At 36.4% G+C, this 17,560-nt stretch overlaps 1 protein-coding gene across 1 annotated transcript in view; it reads left to right on the forward strand.

Moving 5' to 3' along the window:
• The first annotated feature begins 4,122 nt into the window (after positions 1 to 4,122).
• The window catches only part of gucy1b1 (guanylate cyclase 1 soluble subunit beta 1), a 35,049-nt gene continuing 21,611 nt past the window's right edge, over positions 4,123 to 17,560 (forward strand). The window contains exons 1-8 of the mRNA XM_041219625.1: positions 4,123 to 4,234; positions 4,650 to 4,723; positions 10,118 to 10,218; positions 10,535 to 10,653; positions 12,799 to 12,996; positions 15,644 to 15,874; positions 16,608 to 16,689; positions 16,811 to 16,845. Of these exons, the coding sequence (XP_041075559.1) occupies positions 4,232 to 4,234; positions 4,650 to 4,723; positions 10,118 to 10,218; positions 10,535 to 10,653; positions 12,799 to 12,996; positions 15,644 to 15,874; positions 16,608 to 16,689; positions 16,811 to 16,845 (843 nt within the window). The 5' untranslated portion in view covers positions 4,123 to 4,231. The remainder of the gene's footprint in view (positions 4,235 to 4,649; positions 4,724 to 10,117; positions 10,219 to 10,534; positions 10,654 to 12,798; positions 12,997 to 15,643; positions 15,875 to 16,607; positions 16,690 to 16,810; positions 16,846 to 17,560) is intronic.

Consider the following 17,560-nt stretch of genomic DNA (forward strand, 5'->3'; position numbering starts at 1 on the left):
CAAAACACAAAATAAACAAAACACCTAGCTCTTACTAGAGCACTAACTGAACAAACACAGGAACCTAACTAAAAACAGGACAGCTAAGTTGTTTACCTGTAACAAAAATAAACAACCAAAAACACAGTTCCACACATCAAAAGGTTTTTTGTTTCCCACTACCTTTCCTTTTTTTCTTCACTTGAGCACACCTTCAAGCAGGGTTTTTCACACAGCAACCCTGAACAGACTGGCTGCTTCCCTTAAATACCCTGCACCTGGCTCTAATTTACAATAAACACCAGGTGCAGGGGATGATTAATAATTAAACAATTAAAAGCAATATACTTAAATTACACCATTCGTTCTATGAATTAAATTGGTCACACCGTAAACATTATAAACATATATCCGATTATTGGCATATAGGCTATATACCTATATATAATATATATCTATATATAATATATATATATAATATAAAAGATATAAGTATATGGACTCACTTTATTCAGATATACCTGAGTGCCAATGAAGAAGTCAAAAATGTCCATTACAGGTACTTCTGTCCAGCCTCGACGAACTGCTTGTGGAGGTTACCTCACGTGTTCTACGCACAACAAGATGCCTATTTGTTGAATATATTATATAAATAAACCACAACATAATATATATATATATATATATATATATATATATATATATATACTATTATATATATATATATATATATATTTGATAATTATATATATATATAATAGATATTAATTCTCAACTATCTCAAATAGTTTCATAAAGCTCGCTAGAGCACAAGAAACATGGTGGATCATTAATTCTTCTAAATATGGTAAAGCTGTATAAAAACTATTGTTAGTCAGTCTAAAGCATGGTAATGCAGAGCTTAAACGTGGAAAACAAAGTTTCTGGCTTTGATAGACATATTATTCTAACCAGTTAATGGGTTTACTGCCTTCCTTGACACAATTTACTTGCGCTCTATGCCAACTGTATAAACTAATTACTTGAAAGACTATTTGTTATTTCAGTTAATCTATTTCCTGGCATTCATACATATTTCAAGTGGGGGGTACTTTAAATCCAATTGGAACTCTTTAGGCTATTATCAAGCTGAAGACTCCATAGACAAAGTAATTCTGAGTGCATTTTTCTTCTTGACATCAAACTGTGGACAATGGACAATGATGAAATAATATTGATTAGTATTTAATATGAACATGTTAATGGCTGAGAACCATCCTGTTATGTAATGTTTAATATGAAGCAAATTGGTATGTCACCATAATTAGCTGTATCCTGGAAACAGGAGAGAAAGACAACCATTCCAGTCATACTATTTTTTCTCAGCTGAGGAGGATATAGCAGAGGCAGTAGTATACACATAAGCAGCGCTCTAAATAAGGTTTTGGGTCTGGTAGTAAATTACCCTCTAATTTTAACACTGAGAGAACCGAATGTATTTTTAGGGGGTAAAATGCAAAATTGCCTTGAAGTCGTGAGTAATTGCCATAAGTACTGAACAATCTTTGATGGTAATGATGTAAGAATTAAACAAAGCCTTCTATTTTTTACTGCAATATTACCTTGAATTATAAAATGGGTATTTTAAACACTCTATCCTGATTGGTAAAAACAGGTCACATGGGGGTGTTGCTATTACTGCATATCACCATGGGCCAGCACCTTTTTTTCAAAAAAAGGCAAATCACTGGCAGATATCCATACCACTAGAATTTAAAAACAAAAATGGCAGACATTTATCGCAATAAACATGACCAACAAGATTTATGTAAATGTTGAACTTTTGGGAAACAGAAGTGTACATTAGATACTGAATGAATCTGAATCAGATACCAGTGATTAATTAAAGTAGTGATAAAAAGCAAAAATATTCAAATAAATTCAAAACTCACCGTTCTGATCGCTCTGATACCTCCTGTTACTACCTTGGATAACAAAGGATGAAAAAAAAAAAAAAAAAAAAAACGCACTCTCACCTGATACTACTGCAGGTCTTGTGAGGAAGGGACTGCGTGACTTAAAGGTAGTCTTATTTGAGCTGTGTCATAAATAAAAAGGGCAGTAATATTTTACTTTAAAATGTAATGACTAAACCAAGAATAACTACAATAAGGAAATGCATTAATACGTTATAAAACAGTTTGTGTAATATTATAGGCACCTTTTTTTAGCGGTTGCCTTGACGATGGTTCCAGGTGGATTTGTATCTGCCTGGTCTATTGTGTTTACGTTCAACCTGTGCAACTTCGAATTTTTCTTATTCTTACTGTGATTAGCTGCAAAGACAACAGAGCTAGCCAGAAACTGGATAATGTTCTTAGGTTAGTTTTTCTTAGGTACAGTTTTGTAGTAACTGAAACATTGTATTCTAGGAGATATAATTGTTAGTGGAAGTTTTAGGGGAGGCGGGAGGGGAGACAGACAAACTGTGCAGCAAAATTGTAATGCATATTTTAACCCATTACATTTAAAGTTAGTGTGTATTTCGGATTTTTTTTTATGTATAAAAACAGCAGGTACGCAGCTTTTCTGTACCATTGTACGTAAGTATGTACTGTACATATGTCACAGTTCACATTTTTCCACCGAGAGAGAGAGAGAGAGAGAGAGAGAGAGAGAGAGAGAGAGAGAGAGAGAGAGAGAGAGAGAGAGAGAGAGAAACCTGCTTATTTATTTGTCACAAAACTTCGTATTAACATTATGTAGGTTAAGTTAATATAAGACTCTGGGGATACAAGTCTGTGTCTGTCTGTCTGTCCGTCCATCTGTATGTCACAATGACAGTTTTGCATATATCTGGAGAACCACTTATCAAAGTGTGATAAACATTTATTTTCTAATTCTTATCCAGCACTGTTGCGTACATACTGTTTATTCTGTACCATGGTCAACACTTTTTTCATCATACTGATAGTTCTAATTCAGAATTTACAGCGTGGGATGGATGCTACTGACATATTTGGTAACATGATGTAACACAAATTAATGCATTAACAAAAATGTAAGCCTCCATGCCATCTTCAGCACTTACTCTGTATCGAGGTTGCAAGTCATACAGAGAATGATAATTTGACAGCTGATTGTTTATCTCTATACAAAAGAAAGAAATGCATTTTCCGTTCAACTTTTCCAAAAACCAAGTGACCTTTGCAATTGTATCACTGTATTCAAATGCAGTTCAAAAATAACACTGTGATTCACATTTACATTTTGACCCTTAGGGTGTACTGTATTTCAGTGCTTCATATGAACTCCTCAATTCTCTAAGTGTCCGCACTTCTGTCTAAAGAAATGTGGGAACTTATTGATGTTGTAAATTTTGCCGTTATGCATGAATTCTAAATCAAAACAACAAAGAATCATATCTAGACCTTTAGGGTGCTTTTCGTAACAAGACAACGCACAATTACGCGCTGTACTTCAAGATTTATGGCGGCATAATCTGCATTAATAAATAAATACATAAATAAATAATAAGAATAATAAAATAAATAAATAATTAAAACTGCACGGTTGATTTTGCATTTATTTATTTTCAGCTGCAAAAGAAAATACCAGAGGTTAATTTAAATAATTAAGTTTTGAAGAATCTTAGATTCATTCCTAATACGAGTACCACATACACCATACAGTAACTCAGTGTTTTTATGTGGTATTACAGGTTTTTAAACCTTTGCTGCCCGGTGTCTAATACATTTACATCGAGAAAATAGTCATTAGGTAAATGTGGAACATACCCATCTTAGTAATGGGTTAAATGTTACGTGATGTACGGCCAAAAGACTAGTCGAGCAAGGTTTAGACGGTGTAAAAAGAATCACGTTTTTATGCTGATTTTTTTCCCCCTTGTTCATTCCTTATCTACAAGAAACTGTTTACCAGTTCATGCAAACAAATGTAACTGGCCCTACACTCCTCATACGGTGATTTGTAGCGGAGTGCTAATGCGCCGTCTGAAGAAATTACATTTTTCAGGAAGCATAATTAAATCAGACTGATGTTTAACTCCCTCCCCATTTCTCTAACTGGTTGCCAAACAACAGCGCTAGGTATCCGTGAACACCAATTGGATGGCATGAGATGCCAATCGCAGAAGGGGTATTTGGAGAAGGGAATGTTTTCTTCACGTAGTGTAGACGCTGAATTTGTGATAACATTTAGAGGCATCTGAATTTGTGCACAGGGGAACAAGAAGTAACGTTCTTTTTTTAAAATGGTACGTACATTAATCGTTTATAAAGTGAGGAACGCTGTATGTATAATGAATGTATAAAGAATACTAAACATTTTGCGGTTATATGAAAAGAACATGTTTAAATATATCTGCAATGGGGCTATTCGTTTTATTAACATTAAACTGAAATTGCACGAACAATATACACATGTAATGTCGTCTATTTAAAAACGATTTACTATATCACGTTATATTTTGTAAACGGCTATTTACAGTATTGCTATTACTAAAAGCAATGATCTGGCTGCTGTTTAGATAGATATTGAATGTTATGCTGCCTGTTACAGAACCCCGCAGTATAGATTGGTGCTTTATACTCAATAAGCAAAATATATATTAAAAAAAAAAAAAAAAAAGGTAATATCAGATGTTGTTTTTGTCTTTATTAAAATTACAGTATGGTTTTGTGAATCATGCCTTGGAACTTTTGGTATTAAGAAATTACGGCCCTGAAGTATGGGAAGATATCAAGTGAGTACCTAAATAACTTGCTTTGTAATGAAACAAAAAATAAACAAATGAAGTCCTGCAAAGGGTGTACAGTACTCGGTTTTGGTAAAACTGCAGTCAGTGTGTTTTGTTTTAGTTTTACCTCAGATTTTATGATTGTGTTTTTAAACATGCACTGCGTGGTTTGTTCTGCAGCGTTCTGCAGATATATATTTGTTACTGCAGGTATTTTACAAAGGTTGTAAACTTTTAAATATACTGCTTGTATTAATCCAAATATTACAGTATGTTAACATCAAATCCGTTTTTATATTGTAGAAATCTGACATGTGGGAAGTTTAATGTCTACACTAATTGAACATTTCACCAAATAAAAAATACATACACATAAAATCATATATATATATATATATATATATATATATATATATATATATATATATATATATATATATATATATGTGTGTGTGTGTGTGTGTGTGTGTGTGTGTGTGTGTGTGTGTGTATTATGTGTGTGTGCGTCATTTCATGAGAATAGTCAGCATGTTTTAAAAAAGCATAGCCTTGTTTACAGTTGGTAGACCTGGCAAAAAGATTGTCTTGTCAGAAAGAATGTTTTTTCAAGCAAAGTAAGACAGGGCCTAAATACAGGTGTATTAATAATCATTTTCCTTAAATGAAGGTGTACTACCTGTTTCACACTATTTATTTAACATTAGGGGTTTACATTGAAACAAGTTAAAATCCTGACTGGGAAAAAAAAAAACGAAAAGCAAAAACATTATATTAAAAAAAAAAAAAAAACTATCAAGAAACAAAATAATTATCTTTTGGATCAGTAACTTGTGTTCCTTTACTTGTGTTATAACATGAAAATGCTTTTGACTAGAAAAAAACAAAACAAAAAAAAAACCTTAAAAAATAAGCCTTGGTGGCTCACACTTTCAGCAGACTCTTTATTATCCACACTCCACCATTTACTTTATCTAGTCTTCTCATAAAAATACAGCTGTTCTTCAAGTAAACCAGAATTGTTCTTACTGCACATTAGATTCAAATGAATTGTAAATACAATAATGACAAGGTTATCATTTTTTTTCAGGGACTGAGTAATTCAAACTAATCACTGATATTGGAATCCTTAAATCCCAGTATAAACAATTAACACAATAACCTTAAAAAGGCTGCATCTTTGCCCAATCAGCTCTCCGAAATGACAGTCAGGACCAATGTAGCAGCTAGCTACAGCCCCATCAAATCAATAGTGCCTCAGAACTGATGGGAAAACAGGGTTGCATGAACCAGCCAGTAATCAGGTCAGCCTTATCCAAGCCTAACAAAGCCAAAGTGTAGACCAAAATGTACGTTTAAAGAATAGCAGGTTGGCAAAACACACACACACATATACTGTTGTGCAAAAGCCTTAGACATGTCGAATTTTTCTACTCTGATGCCTCCACTAGCGTTTTCTACTATTATAACAACCTTGACTTGCATAAAGAAAGAAAAACATTGAGTGAAATAGCTCACATCACTCGATTTTCAAGGTGTGGTAGCCGAAGCATAATCAACAAGTACAGAGAAACATCATCTGTTATTGACAAACCCAGGACAGGAAGACCCAAAATGCTGTCTAGCAAGGATGAGCAATACTTGAAGATAATATCCTTAAGGAATAGAACGAATACAAGCATTGAATTGACAACAGAACTGACAGAAGGCACAGGTGTCGTGGTCCATCAAATCAACAGTACAAAGGTTGAAATCTCTTGAAATCAGGACTTAAAGGATTTGTTGCAGTAAGAATACCTCTGTTAAGAAAGGCGGAAAAGACTTAAGGGCACTATTTAGCAAATATGTGCGCAGCCGCTATTGCTAGGGCAAAAATGACTGTGTTTGCGAACGACTGCTGATAGCGCACGAAAACGTGATTTAGAAGTCGGTCACATGTGTGGGCTTAACGCACATGAACTAGCGAATCATTTTTTAGCATATTTTGGGGGTGTGGGGGGGGGTGGGGGCGTGATCAGTGAATACTTACGAAATAAAAAAAGTAATCTATAAGTTCTGGTGCACTAACTGTCCACAAAAGTGTTTTGCAAAAGTGTTTTGCGATTGTCTTAGGGGTTTGCGAATGTTGCTAAATATAATACGCAATGCTTGACAGTAGGTGGCTAGAAAAGTTAGTTGTGGCAGAATTTGTGTAGCGGTAGTGTAAACAAAGAGACTCCAGTCCAGTTTATGTGCCTGGGTTTTTATTTCCTTCCCCCAGGTCAGCAAAAGCACACTCAAAAATAATAATAATAAACAATAAGGAAGCTGGGGTACACAACGATGTGTAACTCGACAACATAGAGTGAAACGGGATTGCAGTCCCAAACAATAAATAAACTAACGAAAACAATCCGTCTTCCCCTTGTAATCCGAGCCATGGGAAAACACGCACTCACGTGAACCCAGCACTTCCGGGTAGTCGCTCCTCCGACGTATTTCCTGGAGCGTCCCGTTAGTGCTCTAGAATATAAAAAAGAGATGGGTTAGCAGGTAAAACGCGTCTTTCGCTTCCCTGCACATTTCGTTCTTTCTTTCTCTCTCTCTCGGTACCTTACCAGAAGGAACAGAACTGTGGGCCACGCCCTCATTTGTACGCTCCGTCCCATCCCGATTGGTCAGCACGGGCAACCACCGTCAACCAATCCCTGATTGCCACCACGCTTCCCGACCGGGTCGATGACGTTGCACACTGCGGCTCCGCCCCCTTTCCAGGTGGCCGACTTCCACCTCCCCTGGTGGTGACTGCTCCTCCTCCCTAGCGTCCTCACCGGTCAGGAGGGAGATCTAAATCAAAAATCCATTCTCTCTTTGTCACATATCCCACCGCTCAGAGTGGAGCCAAAGGAACACTTGGCCAAATCTACCATTCCCATTACTCCCCCCTCCTGGGAAAAATAATCCGCATTTTGATGATCTTTCCCTCCACAATGTACCATATGATACATATAAGGTTGCAATCCCAAATACCACCGAGTTATTCGAGCATTGCTATCCTTCATAGTGCTTAACCATCTGAGTGGGACGTGGTCCGTGACCAGATCAAATGAATGTTCCAGTAAGTAATGTCTGAGGGAGTGGGTAGCCCATTTAATGGCCAGGCACTCTTTCTCCACAACCAAATAATTGCGCTCCCGAGGAAGCATTTTTTTGCTAATTTAGAGAATGGGGTGCTCCACCCTGTTAACTTTCTGGGACATGACCTCCCCCAAACCAACCTCTGATACGTCAGTATGGAGGAAGAATTTCTTGCTAAAGTCTGGTGATATTAGCGCAGGAGCCTGGCACAGTTTTTGTTTAATGGTCTCAGACGCTCCCTGACACTCCGCTGACCACTTAACTAAACTTGGCGCACACTTCTTAGTGAGTTCTACCAGGGGATTGACCACGGTGGCTTACTTGTGGATAAAGAGGTGGTAATAACCAGCCAATCCTAATAGTGACCTCACCTGGGACTTGGTCTTTGGGACCGCCGCGTCCACCAAAGCCTGGACCTTGGTGGCCACAGGTTTCACCCATCCGTTTCCCATGATAAATCCTAGGTACTGGGTCTCTAATTTAGCAAACGCACATTTCCTCAGGTTGGCTGTCAGCCGGGCCGCCCATAGAGACTGAAGGACGGCTGTGAGTCGAATTACATGCTCTCTCCAGGTGGAGCTATATATAACCACATCGTCAGTATACGCTGCTGCATACTCACGATTGGGATGTAACACCTTATCCATCAGTCTCTGAAAAGCGGCTGGCACACCATGTAGCCCAAATGGCATGGCTTTAAATGCCGTTTTCTCACATGAATTGTGGGTCAAAGGGATCTGCCAATATCCCTTCTTCAGGTCCAGAGTTGAGATAAACCTGGCCGTCCCTAGTCAGTCGAGGAGTTCGTCGATCCAAGGCATGGCGTAGGCGTCGAACTTGGCGATAGCACTGTCCTTGTGAAAGTCAACACAGAAGCGATTAGTGCCGTCCTTTTTAGCCACTATAATAATGGGACTGTACCACTCGCTTCTCGAAGGCTCAATGACCCCAAGTTCAAGCATCGCCCTCACCTCGTTCTGGACGCCGGCTTTCTGGGATCTGGTAGGGCCGCTCTCGAATAGTGATCCCTGGCGGAGTAATAACAGCATATTCGGTAAGGTTAGTTACACATCCCCAAATTTCCCGATCAAGGCAATGATAATATCCACACACTGTACATCCAGAGTGTACATTTTATGATTGTGTTTTTAAATGTGTACTGTGTGGTTTCTTCCGCAGCTCCAGTCTTAGAAATAGATTTGTTACTGCAATGATTTTACAAAGGTTAAAAACTTTTAAGTACCTTGGAGGGGAAAAAAAAATGGTATTAATCTAACTTTGACTGTCAAAATTAATATACTTTTTAATTACATTTGAATAGCTTTTTTTACTATTCTCAAACTGCACTTCAGGTTACAGCCCCTTAATCATGATGGCGTGTAAGTCTAATTTTGTGGAAGGCTTGCTGTGATTTGGGATAGTTGCTTTCCTATGTTAAAATCAATTAGCTTCCCTTCCCTTATCTTACCGTTTGTCGTCTTTTCTTTGCTCCTCCACCCCCCTCAAAGGGTACTGACAAGGGGTTACCATTGGCACAGTTACATTCAGTTTACACAGACACTGATTCACTTTTGTTGAGACTATAGGTACAAGAAGTCAGTTTCCCCTAGGACTTAAAGGTCAAAAGGTAAACACATGAGTAAAGAATTTCACAATGGTATCCATAAGCATGTCACAAGTAGTCAGAATGAGGTTACCAACTTATGTAACATAAAAAGCTTATAGAGCAAAATATGAGCAACAATGAGGTTTTTATTATTATTATTATTTTTAAAAAGTCTGGATTTATGCAGTATTGACAAGGCTGGAGCAATAGCAGCATTGGTGATCTGGAGGGTGGTAGGGTTTGGTTCTGAGGGTCCCGCAGTGTCCCAACGGGAGCGCCCTCGAGGAGGTGAGACTGGGACATTTGGTCCTCTACAGGGTATTTAGCTTCGCCAGCCCCCAGAGGGAAATATAATTGCAGAGGTGGAAGAGGGAGGATGAAGGTAGCAATGAAAACACAGGGTATAAATATGCTCCCGAACCAAGCCAAGACAAATTACCTTCACAATATTCAAAGTGGATAAAATCACTATAAAAATGAATCCTCCACAATGGCTTAGTTATCTTAATTTCAATATTCTGGAACTATGAGAACACACAATTCTAAATATTGCAGTAACCAAGACACTACTGCAGGCATTCCCCACAATTGAATTCCTTCTCATATACGTTTAGTTTATTATTAGACTCAAATCATTTGTTCGATTGGTATGAAATAAATTAATCTGAATGTGTTGCCAGAAAGGAAGCACAGCTGGATGTGGAAGGACAGTTTTTGGTCAGAATCATTTACGATGACGCGAAAACATATGACCTAGTTGCTGCAGCAAGTAAAGTCCTCAGTAAGTGCTTGCATTGTTCATGTGCATGCTTTTATTTTTATTACTCGATTAATTAACATCTCAGTAGCATGTGATGGTATGTCAGAACATTTTGCATTGGAATAATATAGTACATGGTATTGAAGCATGAAACATACATTGATTTTTGATGTGATAAATAGACACACAAGTAATACATTGTTATATAATAGTGCTGTTGTTTAAATAAATAAATGTGAACAATAATTCATAAAATAAGTTCAGTAGTATGATATGAAAAGTCCATGGAAGAATCTATCTTTAAAAATACCTTTCATTTAATTTTTCTTTTCAATAGAGATAAATGCCGGTGAGATTCTACAAATGTTTGGGAAAATGTTTTTTGAGTTTTGCCAAGAGTCTGGTTATGATACAATCCTGCGTGTTTTAGGATCCAATGTTCGGGAATTCTTGCAGGTAAGCTTTGAAGTGGAATGTTGAGAAAAGAATGGAATAGAGTTAAATTAATGTTTATGTCAGGGCTTCTCAAACTCGGTCCTGGGGACCCCCTGTGGCTGCTAGTTTTTATTCCAACCAAGCTCTCAATTACTTAACTAAACCCTTAATTGAACTGATATTTTGCTTAATTAGACATTTTTACTTGTTTTCTGCTCTTGAACAGCTGTATATTTCAGGTTAGCTGTAACATTTGATAAGTACCTTGAACTGCAACTGTTTAAGAGCTGAAAACAAGTAAAAATGTCTAATTAAGCCAATTATTAGTCCAATTAAGGGTCTAGTTAAGTAATTGAGACCTTGGTTGGAATAAAAACCAGCAGCCACAGGGGGTCCCCAGGACTGAGTTTGAGAAGCCCTGGTTTATATGGAGCTGCTGGCTTTACAGATTGCTGCCTTTTAGATGTTGCATTTCAAGTTAGCCTGTATTGCCAATAGTCAAGTTAAGAATTTGCTTTCAGCAATGAAAAGGCCTTTATGGTTTTAATACTATTATTATTATTATTATTAAACATGTTTGCCAAATATAATAATATATAATAATAATAAATTTATAATATGTATTTGTACGATATGCATATATATATATATATATATCATATATATAGCATATATATATTATATATATATATTATTTTTTTTTGGATTTAATTTAGCGATTGTGCACAAGTGAGGACATTCTTAAGGTGAGTTAAGTGTTCTCTTGAGTTAAAAAATTGCCTTCAGATAGAAGTTACAGTTGGTAAATTAAAGATATTGTGACACTTGAACAATGGCTTAGTAATGCAATCGAATACATTAAAGATCAGCAGCATTTTAACAATACTATAATAATATTGATATTATTCACAAAGTACAAACTGTTTTGTTGGATTAAATAACATTTGGTGCTGTGTTTGTTGAATTGTTCAAGACTGTTGTTAAATAGGCCAAATCTATATTGCACCAATATAAAATGTTTTTAAATTCTGTAAAATGTGTGCATTCTGACCTCATTTGTAATTTATTGTGAAGGTTATTCAGTAATTCCTTTAATAAATGGGCTTTGTTTGTTTTGGATTTGGGTACATATTAAAACAGATGGGACTGTAACTTTTGACTAGGTTTTATTCCATTGAAATCTAATTTAGGGTTTTGAATAGGCCTGTGGGAAATGTCACAGATACTGTGAGATGAGTTGTAAGGGATATCTGAGAAACTGCATGTTGCCTGTTTTTATAAGAGCTATCAAAACAAATCAACACATCTATGTAAACACTGCAAGCATTTTCTGTTCAGGGTTTTGTTATTGAAGGCATTGTTACAGTGTATTGTATTAGTAAAGATTCTGATTTTAGTAATGGGGTTTCTTTCTTGGACTGGTTGAAATGTAATTGTATTTATTTGTGTATCATGTATCATTGCATTATCTGTACATCTTACTGATGGTCCTCCACAATCATGGGAAATTTTACACCATAATATGAATAGTTTAGCCTTCTGTGCAATCACTTTGCTTCATCAGAAAATAGACATGGTTTGCTTACATTACCTTACAAGTTTTTTTTCAGCTGCAGGCTTTATCCTTGATTAATGCTTTCTGATCACTGTCACTCTGTGAACTAAACAGCCCCCTCCTGCTACTACTAAAGTACACGCAGCTGGTGTATTACTTTATATGTCAGTGAAGCAACCGTCATAAATCCAGTGAAACTTTGCTACTATTGCTAGTCAAAGGAACAACAAAAACAAGGCCTTAGTAGGGTTGAGTTACTTTGTGTTGCATGTGGGTCTTATTACAGAGGGTTTTTTTTAGTTTTTTTTTAACAGTGGCTTGGTACATTTGGGACTGCTGAGGGTGGCCTTAATATTGAATACAGGGGTGAACAAAATAGTGAAGGTGGTCTTATATTGAAATCAATAGGAGAAAATCAGAAAGTAGCCTAAACTGTGAGGTGTTACTTTTACTGAGGTGGTTTTAAAGCAAGGATTTACCTTTAATACCACAGCCACAGTAAAAAATAAATTTTTCATGCTGATTGTTCTCAATCAGAAATTTTACTGTATAGATCAGCTATAGCAATGCAAAAAAAAGAGAAGGTAATCAATCTGTCATCATCTTTTTAGAACCTTGATGCTCTACATGACCACTTGGGTACCATCTATCCCGGAATGCGGGCACCATCTTTCCGATGCACAGATGCAGAAAAAGGAAATAACCTCATTTTGCACTATTACTCTGAACGAGAAGGACTGCAAGATATAGTTATCGGGATAATCAAAACAGTGGCTCAGCAGATCCATGGAACTGAAATAGAAATGAAGGTATTATTTGCTTACGTTTGTGCTTTTTAAATACCAATGTTCATAGTGAGCCTCATTTTTTCTTTATTAAACTGTAACTTTGTAATACATTCACTCAGCAAAGCTATTGTCAAACATAAGACCGCATCTATAAATGTTGTCTGCAGAAGACAGTTGTTTTTAGCTGTGGTGGTTAAGGCCAATGGATTTGCACTTTACTTTCTAAATACAATTAAAAAAATAAAAATAAAAAGCTTTTGTTTGTCTGACATGGCCCCAGATAGAATTGCATTCGTATTGCCCACCTGCATGTCTACAAAAAAAAAAAAAATATAGGTTGGGGTTTCCTCTCCCAAAGACATGAGTCAAGGCCATATCTTAAGGATTCAAATAGTCCAGCACAGTGGAACATCTCACATCTGACCGTCACATAACCACGCTGACCGATTAAAAGTCCACTCTTAGTACAGGAGTAATGGGGTTGGCAGCTTGTGCAGCATCCGTGATGGCAACAAAAAAAGCGTGTTGTTTTAACAATCCCAACAAAAATGGGAAATCCTCTTTTAAGACTTGAAAAGGGAGAAACTAGGGAAAATATAGCAGCTGACTTTGGGATAGCCAAAAGTACCGTGACAGATATTAAGAAGGCAGACCCAAATCTAAAATAGTTTGTGGGATCAAGAGGTGATCAATTGGACAAAGCAGTTTTTACCTGGTTTGTACAAAGGAGATGCCAATATCTGGTCCAATTCTGAGTGATAAAGCCAAACAGTTAAACACTATGCTGGACGGCGATCCTCAGTTCAAGGCTTAAACTAGCTAGCTGAAACGCTTTCAGCTTCGTAACAGAATATGACAGCTGTGTATCCAAGGCAAGAAAGCAACCCTCATTTACATGCCAAAACTTAAAGGGGCATAACTTGTTTAAATATTTTTATTTAAATAATTTATTTAAATCTACTATATACATCTGAACATTTTTACCACATTCATTAAAAATTACAAAATTCAGAAGCCATAATAGCACAAAGCCTAGTTGTCAGTTTCCAATACTGTACTTGCTATTGGTCTCATAGACCTTTGATGTGCAACTGAAATACCAAATGTCATCTATTAAACTTGTCTTGTATAACATAGAGTCAGCTGGTGGAAAGGTTAAAACACATTTAGAATCCATTCACTTGCTACTAAAACACTCACATTCATCACTGGATCATGACTATTAGGTAAGTGTAAAACTGTAATTGCTATCCTTCCAGACTAATCACACAGAACATGCCTCCTGGGTGTAATAATTACATGTATTGGGTGGTCCATGGCATTGTTTTTCAGTTCTCTGTATTCTTTTGATATTCTGTGCAGGAATTCTGTGCCATAGTGTGTTGGTTTTTACTGTTCTGTGAATGAGTAATATGTTTATTTTTAAAAAGCATTAATTTAGTTTGTCTTACAATTTTACTGTACTCTTTTTTTTATCAATATCATAGAAACGTACCTTTTTCTAACACTATCATAAAAATTACATTGCTTCATTGGATGCACATTTTGCATGATACAAGATTATGGTCATAAATACTGCTAGATAAAGGATTACATACTATTTGTAAGTCAAAATACTTTGTTTTTGACTGTTTATGCCAAAGGCTTTTAAGTTTAATTCTGTCTGTATATTACAATATAATTATCCTGTGACTGAGTTCAAACGGGAAGAATTGATCTGATATCCATTCCAAATATGAAGAGTGATTTATCTAACTGTTAACTGTGGTTGCTATAGTGACTGTTCTCAGACACAGCAGGTTCACATCACTAACAAAGGCCACAGCACAGTAACCCAGTGGACCTAACTTGATTAGCTCGATTTGTCAGTGCATGTATTATTTCTTCATTTACTTTGACATCAGACATTTTATAGTTATTTCTTTCCCTACTTTTATAATACATGTATTTAGTTGTGGGAAGAAAGGCTACAGTACGTTTCTGCTCTGAAATTTAAAAATTACAGTGATGTACATAATGTGCACAGTTATTAAAAAAAAAAAAAATCTCCCTAACTGCAACTTTATTTTAAATGGGTTTACTAATATTATTATTGTTCCAAATCATTTTTTTTTTTCATTTATTAGCTTGGACAAGGTTTATTTTCTTTATAAAACATTGCATGGATATTTGTATCCTTGGCAGAAAATATATATATGTTATGTATTATTGACAAACTTCTGAAAATTGTGTGCCTGTATGATAGTATTCTTCCCCAATGCCAAAGAACTGATCTACACAATTTCAGATCTGCTGACCACAACATAAACAGATTACAGTTTTCTTTATGACCTTATTAACAATTTGTAATGAAAAATAATAATCTACATTGTAAATGAGCATAATCCCCGCCTTCCTTTCCTGTAGTGAATGAGAATCGATTTGTTGGCATGTACTGTATGCTATAGGTATCCTTTATAATGGTTATGGCACCGCAATCATTTTAATTTTACTCAGGCCATGAAGGGCCCAAGTTTCCAATCTCTTCTTGATGGAAAAGAAAACTGTGGCTTCTGCAGCATGTCTATTTAGCATGTGTAAAGTTGGTTCTTTGATTTAAAGTGTAATGGCTCAATAGCAGGATCAAATTCTGGTGGATTGAGTATTATTTTCTTTTTCTGTGTTTAAGGTTATACAACAGAAGAGCGAGGAGTGTGACCATATTAAATTCCTTATTGAGGAGAAAGACTCAGAAGAGGAGGCTTTTTATGAAGACCTGGATGGGTTTGAAGAGAATGGTACACAGGAAACCAGAATCAGTCCGTATACTTTCTGCAAGGCATTTCCCTTCCACATCATGTTTGACAGAGACCTTGTACTGACTCAGTGTGGCAATGCCATCTTCCGTGTGCTTCCACAGGTAGGGGCTCTGGCATGTTTGAAATGTAACCCTATTGGTCGAATAAAAAAGGTCTAATTGAAGCTTCAGATTTCTCTGAGATTTAGATTTCTTTGGTTCACACTGGTGGACCTTAGTTTATGTCTTGTAGTTTCTATGAAGTATTTTGGAAAATAAAGTTCTCTTAGGATTAGCATTTTTATAATCATACTGTACATAATACACTTTTATAATCATACATGTGATGCACAGTATGTTTTTTAATTGATTTATTGTTGATTTTAAATTAAATAAAGAGACAAAAAAAAAACAATGACAAATGCCTTAAATCCATGATTTACTGAATTGGAATGACAGCAGATAGCTATTTTTTTTTTTTATTAGCTCCGACAGGTATATTGTCAAGGCAGTCAAACATATGTCGTACTTTGCATTTTTCAATAACCGCTTATCCAAGTATATTGAAACTGGACATTAACTTTATTTGTCATAAGTTATTGAGGGTATTAGATTTTTTATAGGTCAGTGTGTCTGTCCGTACATTTGTCATCTGTATGTGACACATATGCAGTGGATTTTGGGGAAAATGTAAGCATGTTCCTGGCAATAGTCTTCAAATCTAATTGTGAAAAGTAAGGACATTCAAATTGCCAGATCCTTTTAGCATTATTGACAATGGTTTTACTTCATGAGAGAGATGCGATCATCAGACACCATTTATTTTTTCTAAACACACATTTCTCTTTTTTTTCAGCTCCAGCCTGGAAACTGCAATCTGGTCTCGGTTTTCTCACTGGTCCGCCCACACATCGACTTCAGTTTCCATGGAATCCTATCTTTTTTTTTTTTTTTTTTTTTTTTGTTTTTTCTTTTTGTTTTTTCAGCTCCAGCCCCCCGCCTAGGAAACTGCAATCCGGGTCTCGGATTTTCCCCTCCCCCCCTTCCCCCCCCTCCCCCCCCACATCAACACTGTGTTCGTTCTGAGAAGCAAGGTAACCTCTCAATTCGTGGTAGGACATAAAGACATGGCTTTTTACAGGATATGCATTTGTGTTTTTTAAATGCCTACAGTACAGGAAGGTATTCGGTAAACATGGTAAGCACAAAAAAGAGGACCAGCAACTACTGTACTAGCTCAGTCTAAAAGTCTCTACCAGCTGATGGAATGCAGCAGTCTTAGGTGTTGGGTCTAAAAGTCTCTACCAGCTGATAGAATACAGCAGACGTAGGTGTTGGGTCTAAAAGTCTCTACCAGCTGATAGAATACAGCAGTCGTAGGTGTTGAGTAATTGGAAATGCTGGGTCTCAAGGCATGTAGCAAACTGTAAAATAGTCTCTTTCTCTTGGTAGAATTGCCATAACATCTTGTCTCTCTGATAAATGTGATATGTTTTTGAAAATATATTATAAAAGGTCTTTGTATCTTAGCCATCATTGTATACTTTTTTAATGTGTTGTTCACTGTGTCACAAGCACTAATATTCTGTAGGTGGGTGTTGTAACAGGACGATGTTACATACGTGGGTCGCAACTGAATAATACAGAGCAGTGGGTGATGACACGCCATACAGGCACGCAGATTTAATTAAAAAAAAAACAGGCCCCAACGCTAGGGTACCATGAATGGTAATACTAGCACCGGATTTTATATAGAAAAGAAAACAAAGCTAATAATAAGTTTGCTACACAAGTGGCTAGTGCTAGGCC

Source organism: Polyodon spathula, chromosome 2, assembly GCF_017654505.1.
Source record: "Polyodon spathula isolate WHYD16114869_AA chromosome 2, ASM1765450v1, whole genome shotgun sequence".
Lineage (NCBI taxonomy): Eukaryota > Metazoa > Chordata > Actinopteri > Acipenseriformes > Polyodontidae > Polyodon > Polyodon spathula.